This window comes from Giraffa tippelskirchi, chromosome 11 (genome assembly GCF_054371585.1).
Source record: "Giraffa tippelskirchi isolate mGirTip1 chromosome 11, T2T-mGirTip1v1.2.pri, whole genome shotgun sequence".
Classification (NCBI taxonomy): domain Eukaryota; kingdom Metazoa; phylum Chordata; class Mammalia; order Artiodactyla; family Giraffidae; genus Giraffa; species Giraffa tippelskirchi.
The window spans coordinates 105721546-105735936 of record NC_137285.1 but is presented as its reverse complement, the minus strand read 5'-3'; the positions used below and the strand labels follow the sequence as shown (position 1 = coordinate 105735936).

Genomic DNA, 14391 nt, shown 5'->3' with positions numbered 1-14391 from the left:
ATCCTCCCTAGCATTCAGTATTCTTTTAAATTACAATTTAAAAAAGAGAAAAGAAAATTTTTAAAAATAAAGATGAAGTTTCCGACACAGCAAGGCACAGTCTCAGAAGGTTTTTGCTCAGTATCCAAGATTATGCCTTACGCTATGATACTATAACTCTTTTTGGGTTTATCTGTTCATTTATTTATCAATTCAAATATTTACTTCACTGTCTTGCAGGTACTGGGAACACAAAAGTGAGCTAGACAGACCAGCTCAGTAAAGCTGAAAAAACTAATTCCATGATTTCTTCTTCCAAAGCATGGCCCTCAGAGCTATCAAATTCCCTCTCTACTAACTACCTTCTGGGCCTGGTCTGGGCTCAGTCCTTGAGAAGAGGCAGTGCCTATGCTGATCAACATGACATCTGTGATGACACAGAGTGCTCAGACATGAGGCTGGAGAAGTCAGACAAAGGCCAAGCAGCAAGTGGTCTTACATGAATGTTGAGGAACTTGCCTTCAACCTGGGGGCTACTGTTGCCCATACATAAACTCTGCCTTAAAGACCTGCCCTAGTCACAGAACTCTTGAATTCAGTATTATTCATGTTTTTCTTTAAGTAGTATGATTTTCATTTAAAAAGAAAACTTTATTTCACTGCTATAAATTTAAAAACCAGTATCATTTGATGGGGCTTCACAGGTGGCTCAGTGGTAAAGAATCCACCTGTCAACGTAGGAGACACGGGTTCAATCCCTGGGTCAAGATGATCCCCTGGAGAAGGAAATGAGATTTCTTATCTGGGAATCTCATGGACAGAGGAGCCTGCTAGGCTATAGTACATGAGGTTGCAAGGAGTCGGACAGGACTTAATGACTAAACAACAATAGCAATTATTTGAAAAAAATAGAAAGCAATAGTAGATAAAATATACAAACTGCTATTGAATTTTTTAAATTTTTAAATGCAAGTAAAGCACTCTTGGAAATAGAAACACTAACAATTAGTATACCAGTAACATGATCATTACTGGAGAAGGCAATGGCAACTCACTCCAGTATTCCTGCCTGGGAAGTCTCATGACAGAGGAGCCTGGTGGGCTACAGTCCATGGGGTCTTAAGAATCAGACACAACTTAGTAACTAAACCACCACCACCAACACAATCGTTATAGAAGCCTTGAAAAAAAAAGCATTTCATGTCTCCTCTTCAAATCTCCTCAAGTTATGACATGCCTTTAGTCAGAAAAACTGTCCTACTCAATTAACCACTGTACCAGTGATAGGTCATTTAATGGGAAAGAGCAGTTAGAGTAAAGAACTTTAAAAAAAAAAAAAAAAACCCAATCATATACACCTTAAACTTCAATTTAAAATATTTAGGTGTATATTTATTTGCCAATTTTTAAATGTAGGCTCAAGACTTTTTCTTTGAGTAAGGATGTGTTGGGCTGCCTTATTATTCTTTTATAAGTAATGCTATAATACATTTGCTATGTTCATTTCCTGTTTCAGTTTCTTTACAGTGGACAAAGAAACTAAGGATAATCCCTGGACTCTTTTTCCCAAATAGCTAATAGTTGTTTTTCATCCATCTCTAATTTGACAGAAACTTCCTTAGTGACAAGTCTCTACTTGTGTTTCCAAAGTACATACAACTCAGTTTTCATAGAAATAACTTTCCTTGTATGCTCATATTTCATCAGTTTTCATAATATTTAACTATCTAATTCCAATACTAGTACAACAGGTTGGGATTACACAATTCACCTGGAAGTATTCAGACATACTACAGAGTAGCCTGTAGATTTAAGCATTTAATCCGACTGTGGGTAGAAGTCATGCTCCATGGGGGAAATGGAGTGTGTCCATTAAACTGAGGTTAACTGAGAGATTTCAACTACTGCTTCTACCCTCTCTTCTTAAATATATTGGTCGCATCATTCAAAATTGGATAATGTTAGCTTCCCTTGATTATACGACTTTGTGAATTCCTAAATGACCACTCATCTTTACCACATGTTCCCTCCAACAGTTCCTTAAATGTAATCAGCCACCTTGAGACATTTCAACTTTTATCGTAACATCAAGAATGGTAATCTTTCTTGGCCTTTTGCAGCATCTCTAACACTATTATTTTCATGCTTTCTGTCGGCCATTACAGCTCAAAAATATTCATTAAAAATCTTATAAAAGTATCCCCTATCTTAACCTCAAAACTGGAACTACACTACAGAGTTTGGCAGAAATAATGGAAAAGTCTTTGCACATCCATTTGAGTTGTAGGAAGAATTTCAAATATTTCTGGAAGAAATCTTCAGTTTTTGAGATAACACACATGAATGAGACAAGTTTTACAAATAGGCACATCTTGACAAACATATCTGTTCATGTGAACAACTTACATTTATCCTGACAATGTAAGCATTCCATGTGCAAAACAAAGTGAACAAGATTAAGTGAAAAACTAGAACTATGAGATACATAAGTGAGTTGGATTCTTGTTTCTCTCTGAACAGACCACTCAAGGATTCCTCTGAAAAACTACTGAAAGTATTCTGAATATTATAAAAGATGCATGGAAGATCTGATAATTTTTCACAATAATTTCCCCAAACGGCACGGCAGCAAAGAGTAGATGAAGAACTCCTTTTCTACTTCATCAACATCAACTAATAGCTTGACACATTTGGAAGAACAGATTCTGAAGATTAGACAGTTTCTTTGAATAAAGGGCCTAATTTTTATTAGTATTTAAATGTAAAACAAAGTTGACCATTAACTATTTTCTGACCTTTTCAACCACAGACACTTGAGAGAGAGGATTCTTGGTGCTTGTCAACATCAAAATTTAAAAATTAAACTGTCCCAATGATCTTAAATCTCATCTGAATTATACCAGGTGATTTCCAAAGAAGCCTCCCTTTCTTGCTGACTAAAAACAGTCTCTCACTGAAGAACTGATTTTTCAAGCAGACATTTCTGTAAATAAAGGATACACTGATGTATTTCATTTTTAATTTTTGTAAATCTAATAATAGCTTGCAATTTTTCTACTGTTGTCTTCTCTATGTGACAAAAATGCTGATTTTCTATTTATAATAATGAAGTAAAGTTTCCTTTGGAAATGGATTTTCAATTTAAAAGGCAATGTTACAGAAGAAGATTAAGTAACTGATACATGAGGGATTAAATTATTTGGATACTATCTAGTCATAATTTTAAGTATGGGAAACAATAGCCTACAAGATAAAGGCAAGTTCCTTTCCATGCATTCAAGACCATTTTAATTATCTTGTAGTCTCTTTTCTCACCACTTTTCCTCACTACAGACTTCATGTTCTAGGAATATCCTGTACATAACAAGCCATCCTTTCTGCCTATAATGTCTATTCTATTATCCATACTATCACCACTGCCACCTTCACAGACCATACCACATGCACGCACGCGCACGCGCGCACACGCACACGCGCGCACACGCACACGCGCGCACACGCACACACACACACACTATACCTAACACCCAACTCAATTCCTTATCTTTTTAAGAGGTTCTACACTAAGGTTTTATCTTCCTCCAAAAAAGTCCCCATAACCATATCTCCTCAGACTGCATCATTAGAGATTTTATCTTATTCATCTATTTATCTTTCTCTGGTTCCCAGAATATTCAATAAATAAGTTTTGAAAGAATGACTATTACTTGACTAGTCTGTATCATTCAGCAATGTTAATTACACTTTACTTTCAACTTTCATCCCTTCATGAAGGCTCCTTTATAAAATACCCTCTTGGTACTCCTACTCCTCTGTAACCATTCCTTTGATTCTCAGCAGTTTTGATTTTCAATAGCCTTTGAGAGTCCTTCTCGACTACCCCAGACATGTGACCCCAGATGCTATTTGGGCCATCCTTTTGGTGCAATCTCATTCTTATTGAACTCACCTACTCAAAGTGCTTCAACTACCATCACAAACACAATAAGCAGTAGCTAGGCCCTCACACCTTGGCATCTAGTCGTCTATCAGATGTCTGCACCTATACGCTTCATAGGTACCTATACTGGGCAGCCTCTAAAATAACCCTCAGTGAATTTTGTCTCCTGGAATTCATGCCCTGTATAGTTCCCTCCCACACTGAATAGAGCTATCCTCAGCTGATCTGAGAGAACATTTCAAAAAAGACAGATTGTGATTTCTGAGCTTAGCTCATAAAACTCATTATGGCTTCCATCTTGTTCTCTATGATCACTTGATCTAGAAAAGTCAGCTGCCTCAAACATTCCCATGAGAGGTTTTCCTGGTGAGCAACTGAGGCCTCCTACCAACAACCAGCACTCACTTAGCCGGCATGTGAATCACCTTGGAAGTCCATCCACCAGCTCCAATTAAGTCCTCAGACGAGTCAAGCAAGGCTTTGCTTCCATAGCAGACATCTCAACTACAACCTTGATAGAGACCCTGAACCAGAACCACCCAGCTAGGTTGCTCCCAGGTTCCTTATTATAGGAAACTGTGAGATAACAAACGTTTAGCAGCACTGTCCAATGGAACTTTTTGCAATGATTAAAATGGTCTATGTCCAATGTCCAAAACAATAGTTATTGGCTACACATGGCTATTGTATACTTGAAAGTGGTTTGTGTGACTGAAGACCTAAATTATCAGTTTTATCTAATTTTCACTAATTTAAATGGCCACAAGTGCCTTGTGACTACCATGTTATAGTGCTTAGTTATTAACTAATAACTTAGTTATTGTTTTGGGATAATCTATTATGCAGCATTAGATGAATCTAACCTTAAGTTAAATATGTCCCTTACCACCTCTGTTCTCTCTCCATCTTTCATTTTATCAGTCAACCAAACACACACACACACACAAAACATGCCTTCTCCGTTTTATAGTCTGTATCTCGGTGAATGGAATACCCAACATTCACTAAAACACCCAAGCCAGAAAGGCCCTCACTTTCACCACCTACCTTTCTTACACTTAACATCTTAATAGCTCTATTTGTCTCTTCACTTTTAAATGTATTGTTACAAATTTAGTACTTCATTCTTCCTCATTGAAAAACGTCTCCTTATTGGTTATGTCTGCCCCTAAATCTTCTCAAGACTAATCAAATCTTTACAATGTCACCCAAATGATCTTTCTATACCATAACTACTGATCATATTACTCGTGCAATTAAAGATCTTCAGTGGCTTCCCACAATCCAGCGGACAAAACCCAAACTCAGAATGGTATGAAAATAATTTGACGCCTCCTATCATTCCAACTTTACCAAATGTTGTGCCCATAGTCAACCTCCATGCTCTTGTTACAATGAACTACATGCATGTAGTTCTTAGAAAAGATGAGCTATTTTATCCTTTGTTCATAATTGCTGCTATGATCTTCTATTCCTCACCTGTGTGATAACTACAACCCACCTTTAAGGATTCAATGGAAGTATTTATCTCCTGTTTCTGATCTATCCAGAAAGTACTGATTTTTCTCGAGTCTCACTGCCTACATGTCTATCTCCTTCTATTAGACTAGAAGCTTCTAAAGGGCAGAATGAGTACCCAATTCAACGCTGATTCTATCTGGCAAGACAGCATAGTGTTAACAGTGTAGGTTGGGAAGTTAGACAAACTTAAGACTAAACTTCCAGTTTTGCCACGTAGTAGCTATGCTACTTAAACTTTCTGAGCTTCTGTTTCTTCACCTACAAAATGAAGATTATATAATAAAACCCATTATACTTCACAGTAAAGAATACGTAAACTATTACATATAAAATGTTACAGTTCCTACTATATGATTTTTAATCAATAAGTGTATTTTGGATGGAGAGACTAATGAGTTACCAACTCCTGGGTGGGTAACGGAAAGGTGAGATAGATCAAAATAAAAGCTACCATCTTTGAAATCACTTCTGCTAGCCTACGCTAAAGAAAACACATTAAGTAACCCAGGAAATCTCTTAGGTATCTACTATGTGGTCAGAAAATGACAGAGAATGGCAAAGAACGCAACCAGAAATAAATAAAAGGCTGAGGAAACTAAAAGGTTGAAGAGCAGGAGTTCTAGATTGGATCAGATGGGAGAGATCAAAAGTCCAGTAATGACAATGAAGGCAAAGAATGCATATTAGAAAGGAATGGGGAAGACTGAGAAGTAGAAGGTAAGCAGAAAAACACAAAAATTTGGAAGCAGAATCTTACCGAGCAATGACAAGAGCTAAGATGCAGTCATACAGATAGTTTCTGGGATAAATCACATGAAACTGCAAATACTGAACTATTTTTGACTTAAAAATTAAAACAGATTAGACCATTTTTAAACTAATAAGTTGGACCTCTTTTAAATAATAAAATTTGGGGGATTACACATTAATTCCATTAATTTCATTTTACATTCTACCTTTTGCCTTGAGTATCTGAGACAATGTGGGGCTTCTAAGAAAATCATGCAAAACAAAAAATTACATTCTTGTTCAAGTGTTCTGGATGCTCCCTGGAACACAATTTAAAAATTGCTACTGTAATTTACATTACATTAAAAGATGGCAGTGTTTAGTCGCTCAAGTCATGGCCAACTCTTTGTGACCCCCATGGACTGTACACCACCAGGCTCCTCTGTCCATGGGATTTCCTAGGCAAGAATACTGAAGTGGATTCCCATTTCCTTCTCCAGAGGATCTTCCCAATCCAGGAATCAAATCCAAGTCTCCTGCGTCTCCTGCATTGGCAGGCAGATTCTTTACCTCTCCACCAGGGAAGTCCACGTTAAAAGATAAAGAGACTAAATAAATAACCTTCTTTGACTGAACCTTCTCATATGAATTTCATACTTTGTAGTTGTGTTTGGACTCTATCTTCACAGAAAAGATAGTTACCCATAATTATGTGCAGTAGCAAACACAATGAACCAGGAGTCAGAAGACCTGATTTTAAACCTGGTCCCAAATATGTATAAGCTGGGAAATAATGGGCTAGTCAACAAATGTCTCTGAATCTAAGATTTTTCTCATCTGTAAAACAGGAATAACATCGGCCTTATAGTGCTGTTACATGTATTAAATACAATGCCTACAAAGAACCTACTTAATAAATTGAAGCTTTTACAACTAAATGAGGAAATAACTGTAAAAGTGTAGTAAATGAGACTAAATTACTCAAGCATCACGCTGACAAAATATATGAAAGCGACAGTGATCTGACTTGTTAGAAGGGACAAAGCTGAAGTGAATCATGCTGTTTGTATGATAATAACCTTCTCATTTTTAAATACAGGACAAAAAACATGGGCAAATATTTCTATAATAAACAGATTATCTATGGATTGTGAATTTGTAATTTACCTCATTATTTTTTCCAATCTTTTAACTTCATCAGCCCTCAAAGATAACATTCTCCAGACAAGTCATATCTGTAACAAAATTTTCAAGCTGGGTAAGCAAAGATTTCCTTATTACTACCAGTGTAAGGAAGTATGCTAGCTAAAATGAGATATGGTAAATATTTATGCAAAATTAACAGAACTTTACCCCACAGGGATGCTGCAAGCATGGGAAAAAGCCGCTTCCCAGCACTCGGCAGAACGGATGTCTGTAGATCTCCCTAAGGGCTATACAGTCTCCACGTCCATACGAATGCTTCAAAGGGCATTGCTTTTTTTGCAGGCAGCCTCTCTGTAAGCTTTAAACCCAGTAAAACTCTCAAATTAGAATTCTCCATCCTTTCTCTACAAAGAAACAGTATTCAATAAAGGATTTGGTTTGTGGGCTTCTTTTTTTAAACCAGCTATCTGCCTACCTGTTCTTGATTCTCCGGGGTTACTAAGAAAATGCAGGAAAACAATTCATAGCTTAAAAGAGGTTAAAAAATACTGGACTATCTCTTAGGCAAGTTTTCTTTTCCAATGTTAAGGCACAAAGGGAAGGTAAGACTAAAAGGATTCATGCCACAGAATTTTCAGTAACAAAAAAATCATTTACAGAGAGGAAGTGAAGACTAAAAAGTAACAATGTTTTATGGCACAGAATATGAATCTACAGCTAGGATAAAAGGGATAATATTTCTTTTAAGTGGTAGAAACTATAAACTAAATGATATAGAAGAGATTACTACTATAAGAAGAAATCTTTAAAAAGAAAATATAATCTCCATTACCACTTAACCAAACATAGATTCTTGCTAAGAATAAACTTAAACTCAATTTGCTTACATCATTTACATTTCACAAAGGCCCAATCACTATTAAAGTCATTCATTTGCTACCTTTTCCTCCTCTTACATACTCAGTATAACAATTTTTTGAGTAATTTCTTCCTGTTTTGTGTGCCTATAAGACACACACACACACACACAACAAACCAAATCCCATAAAACTTGTATTAGATGGACTGTAAACTGCCAGGTTCCTCTGTCCATGGGATTCTCCAGGCAAGAATACTGGAGTAGGTTGCTATGCCCTCCTCCAGGGGATCTGCCTGATCCTGGGATCAAACATGCATCTCTTACGTTTCCTGCATTGGCAGGGGGGTTCTTTACCACTAGCACCACCCCTAAAGTACACATGACTTCTCATCTTAATCCTCAGCATTAATCAATGAATATCTCAGGTAAATTTCTTAATTCTTTAAATACAAATCAGCTGACAGCAAATATGCAAAATAACTTTGACAACACAATGACCTACACAGAGCTGTCATTCAATATTTATTGAACAAATGAAGAAACAAATGAACTGATGTTGTCAAGACAGAACTGGACAAATCTAAGTGATCAAAGGCAGATTTAAAAGTTGACTGCCAATCCTAAAAAAATCTTATTGACTCGGTATATACCTAGAGATGTTACTGTTTCACAGTCTGAGTTGAAATAACTGTCTCTTTGGTCTATTCATCACTTCTAAATGCACCTTAATTCTAAAAACATCCTATGATCTGAAATTAATGGAAAGGGAATATTATCACAGCAAGGAAAAAACACTGTCAAAGCAGTAGAAGCAGCAAATACATATGAATTCAAAATTATTTAAAATGTGTAGATCAAAGCTGTATGAAAACCCAACTTCTTAAGTTTAAGCAATAATAAGTTCCTATTATAAGTTTTTGACCTACTTTATGTACTTAAATACATTTTCATTTAATCTTCATGCCAACATTAAAGGTAAGTGATATTATTCCAATTTTTATAGATGAGAAAACTAAACTGTTCCTCAGAGATGTAAATTTGCCTAGTTTCCCAGCGTATAAGCTGGGCTCTTTTCTCTACATTATCTTCATTTAGTTCCTTTTTACTACTCCTTTCTTACAAAGGCTACAAAAAACTTAAATTAGAATATATATATATAATTAAGAGCTAAAATATCTTTCCTTTAAAAGTTACTTTTAACCTCTAAAAAGAGAACAGTCTCAAAAAAAATTCTGCCAGGGCAGTCAAAGTTAATATAACTACTAATATTTATCCATATTTTACTTAATTCCTTTTTTGGAAACAAAACAAATTATACCTTGTATCCTGTTATGCAATAACTACATGGTAAGAACCTTCTCTCTTTTTTTTTTAAACTATTCACATCCATTTACTAATACACCCAATTTACCTTCAAACACTGTCTCAAGAATTCTGATCATGTAGGGCTTCTGGATAAATACACAAGAAACACAAATACTTAAGTAACAAGAAACCACAAACCTTTCCCCAAATTGCACAATTGACAAATGCAACTAAAATGCAACCAAAGTGGAAGTACATTATTCTGACAAAGGTACCAACAAATTATTTTCTTTAAAAATGAATGTTTTTCTAACATGATACAATAGAAATATAACATGAACAAAAGGCAGGTCAAAGAGTTAATTCTCCATGGGGAAAAAACTGTTTATTTATTAAAAACAGACTGTACTGCCCCAAGCAACCAAAGCCAGAATCAATCCAATGCCAAGAAAAATTCAAAATTAAATAAAATTTTTATGTACAAGTCGATGATAACCAAGTTTCTGCTTCAGTCACTACACGGATTCTGAAATAAGATTAACAATATAACTTAATCAAAGAAATACTAAAACTACTTGGACACCTAGAAAGACCATTTTAACTAAGTTTCCATGAACAGTGAAAAACATCAGATAAGAAAACATAGATATTACTATCCTAAAATAAACTTTTCATCATGTTATAGACAATAATTTCTTCACTAGCCTGTATAAATACTCTTTGATCAACTCATTGTCACCTGCCAACCTACAAACTGAAGGGATTCTATCTGTTTAGCTTGCTTCCCATTGTTACATAACACCCCTCTCCCAAGTATGTCCTGTGAAACTGACTATTCTAGATCCATAATATAACGTCTATTACTCCCATAACCATAGAAATGATAAGTAAACTTACTGTCTTACACTATATGCTAGTAAAATCTATGAAGTCTTGAGTCAAAATGTAGGCTTTAAAAAGGCCTTCAGATGAACTAACCTGAGCAGCTGAGAGCGAGTTAAATTATTTCTAAACTAAAATTAGACAGATTCACTTTCTTCTTTTTATATCGTTTTAGGACTATTTCCTTAGAGATCTGACAGAACCTTTCTCCGCACAGCAAACAGCATAGGTGAATACAGAATTTTTAGAAATGATTCTGATGTTCTTCTCCAGAGTATATAACATCAGTGACTGGGAACTCCCAGAAGACTTAGAGCCATTAAGGGCTGGGATTCCTTTCAATTGGCGTCATTCCAACAGAGGCTCAGTGTGAAATGAAACCTCCTGCAAATCAAATCTGTTGCAATGTTATTTTTTTCCAGAGGTTAATTACCTGCTTCACACTCACTCAAACACACACACACAAACACACACACACACACGAGGAAAGGAGGTACTGGAAAAACAGATGACATTCTGCTGTACGCCTCCTCCAAAAATACTCAAAATGAAATCAAAACAACTTTCAGGCTATCAAATTCTAGATACAACTCCATGAACATCCTCTTCTACTTGACACCTGTCAGTCCGTAGCATCACTATCTCCAACTAATAACAGACAGTGAGAATTTACTAAAAGAAGTTACACCTTCAGATTTTATCTTTCAGAGATACTCAGTGAAATATTTATGGTTGAAATTATGATATCCAGCAACTACTTCGAAATAATCCAGTGGAGAAGCAGGGAAAGGAAATAGATGAAACAAGACCGTCCATGGACAGAAAGTTTTTGACGCTAACAATGGGAACAAGGAAGTTTATCATATTATTCTCTGTACTTCTGTATATGTTTGAAACAGTCCATAAAAACTTCCACAGATTCAAAACAACCCATTTAACAAGAATTTATCGATCACCTCCGATGACAGACTGTCTTATTGCTTTGCCCTTTCCTTCCTTAAGAGGATTATACAGCCCCACCTATTATCACGTGAAGTATGATGCCACCTGTGGGAGTAGTACACATCTCTGGCCCAATGACAATGAGTGTGACCCTATTATTGCTTTGACCAATGACATGTGAGTGATGTGATGTGAGTGATATGATGTACACCTCGACTGAGTAGAAGTTTTTGAAGTCACTGTATGTTTCCATCAGTCTTCCTGTTCTTTCCCTCTACCACAGTAATGACATATTCCAGGGGCTGCTAGGGGGATGCTCCTTCAGAAAGGGTTCCAAACATGCTGCAATCAATCCACAGCTGACAAGATGCAGTGTAAGCAAGAAATTAACTAGTGCTATAAGCCACAGATATTTGTTGGTGGTGCTATGGTAATACAACCCAGCAAAAGCTGATAGATACATTTATCACAAGTTAGGTACCAAGAATATTAAAATGATGAGTGGTATATTTATGAGACTGTTAAGGAAGCTAGACACACACAAAAAACTTAACTATAGTTACCTCTGAGAAGAGAGTTTGAGAACCAGAGGGCGTGCAGGGATACAGTTAAGATCAGAGGGAGACTTTATATGTTATTATATCATATTATCTATCATTTGAATTGATAACTGGATAATTTGGGCTATTTTTTTCTTCCTTATGCTTTTTAGTATTAAAAGTGAATAAAAATATAATGAAGCAGATAGTAACTAATTAAAAATGATTAAGAACTACCCCCCATCCTTAAGGAATCTGAAAATTGGTTGCAATTTAGCTTTAAAGAAAGCCTCTTCCAATAAGACATTCTTGTTAATTCTTTAAAGTGGCAAAAGTGATATGTGAAAACAAAATTTAAAAAAATTAGGAGTATTAGTACATGCAATTCTATTAGTTTGATCATCTTAAGATTTCAGTAAAGCAAACACAGGGTTTTGTATATGGGTAGTGCACCTACCAATCTCAAAGGAAATTCTCTCAATTGCATTATTTCAGTATGCCAGTTAAACTGGTGAAGAAGTGCACTCTAGGCGTTAAACTTGGTGAATAAGCCTTAACCATAGACAAGCCTTAACTATAGACAAGGTATCTACTCCTCTAAGTTAACCCATACAGGGTAAATATATTTTTAAGCATTAGAAGAAAAACATTCCAACCACAACTCTTGAGGTGATTAAACAACACTTAATTGGTTAATGAAGTCTCAAGGCCAATAAAGTAACACCACTACATGAATATATTTTTACTTAAACTTGAGCAATACCTGCAAATATGATTAGGGATATGTCTGCACTTTTCATCTTAGGATCTCAAACCACTTTACAAACATTAATTTAACCCTCATATTGCCTTGGGAGGCAGGTATTATACAACATTATAACCATCTATTCTGCCACTACAAAACATTTAAATATCCCTTCAGCAGTACTTGCCCTGAGGAAGTATTGCCAAAACAGCCAATAAGACAGGAAATAAGCTGACAGTGCATATACCACCAACAATCTCTAAAAAGATCAGACCTTCACCCACAAGAACCACTTCCTCTGAGTAAACCACAGAGACTGTACAGGGCAACCACAACATATCAGCTTGTGTCGGAACACAGGCAGATAACCCATCTAAAATCTATGGAAGGCTATGTCCAAGCACCTTCACAAGGTATCTTATATGTATTTCAGTGTATAAGTGTATTGGGGGACTTGTTACTCTTCTGGACGAGATATAGTCACCTTCTGCATTACATAATCAATTTCACATATAATTTATTCAGATGCTGATTTTTTTCAACACCACAAATATCTAGATTTTTCTGAATCCACAGAAGACATGAAATCCTCCTTAAGCTTGAGTGTATAAACCTAACATCAGCATTTAAACATAATATTTAACCAAAACTGTAGTCTCAGAACAGTTATCTTTAAATGCCTGTAATAGGCATCAAAAGAAAAAACAGTGTGACAAGTGGGTAAAAGTAAACATTAACTAAACCAGATTTTCTTATATATTCCCAATTTCTTCATGAATTGTCCCTCACAGTCCAACAAGGGGAAATCTAATTTTTTACTGGCCTTTAGATTTGCTTATCTCTCAACACTGGGAAGCCACCCAGGTCTATCATGTGACTATGACCTAAAAAACCAGGATTCAGCATTTGAATTAGTAAGAGATCCTGTTTTGCTATGAACCTAAACTGTCAGCTGCACGAGTGCATGTTAATTTAGTAAGGAAAACAGTATATTTCTCCTTTTACTGAAAGTCAGTAACGTATGTTTATAAAATGTAGGCAAAGTCTCTGACCTGTGACACCATCACATATTATCTCTGCAAAATAAAAAAGCTGAGAATTATTCTAGGGACTAGCTTCATAGGTTTGTCTTGGAGTTAGAAACTCTTACAAACTTCTTTCTTTTGTGGCTATCTTGGTACTCTAGATATTCTCAGTAGAGAAAGTAAAATACCCTAAATCTCATCTGTTTCCAAAATTTTGACATTTGATGTAACAAAATCACTAGCAAAACACGAAACAATAAAGACATCTATTTAAAGTAACTTAAAGTATCAACAATAAAGGTCTACTAATACAACATTCAAGAGCTCTCTTATATATATATATATGTATGTGTATATATATATATAATAATTTATCCACTTTTTCCTTCTGTTACTTATCATTAGTAACAATTCTTGTAAATACACTGGTAAGAAAGTAAAACATTATTTCAATATTAATAACAGTATGTTTTATTGGAAAAATATGCTTATCACTGCAAATCTATTTCTTTTCACTAAGTGGAAATAACAGGAGAAAATAAAGTTAAATAACACAAGCGCCAAGAAAACAAAACAAAACAAAAAAATGACAAATTTTAAGGTTAGACTGAAAAACCACTGAAAAAACAAAAAAAGAAAAAAGAATAACAACTTACAGATATATCTCACCATATAGTGATATCTTACTTTAAAGCTACAACCACATTTCTTTATTAAATTAAGAGATGTTTCATCCTCATTTCTGATTAATTTTCAACCAGGGATGGCTTATCATTTGT

General features: G+C 35.4%; 1 protein-coding gene across 25 annotated transcripts in view; it reads right to left on the bottom strand.

The window, feature by feature from the left end:
- ARHGEF12 (Rho guanine nucleotide exchange factor 12) overlaps positions 1 to 14391 on the bottom strand; it is a 168578-nt gene that overhangs the window by 137244 nt on the left and 16943 nt on the right. For 2 of the 25 annotated variants that reach the window (XM_081541590.1, XM_081541594.1), the window contains exon 2: positions 7337 to 7404. The exons of the other annotated variants lie outside the window; for them this stretch is intronic. In XM_081541590.1, coding sequence (XP_081397716.1) covers positions 7337 to 7386 — 50 coding nt within the window. In that variant the 5' untranslated portion in view covers positions 7387 to 7404. The remainder of the gene's footprint in view (positions 1 to 7336; positions 7405 to 14391) is intronic. 25 annotated transcript variants of the gene reach the window in all.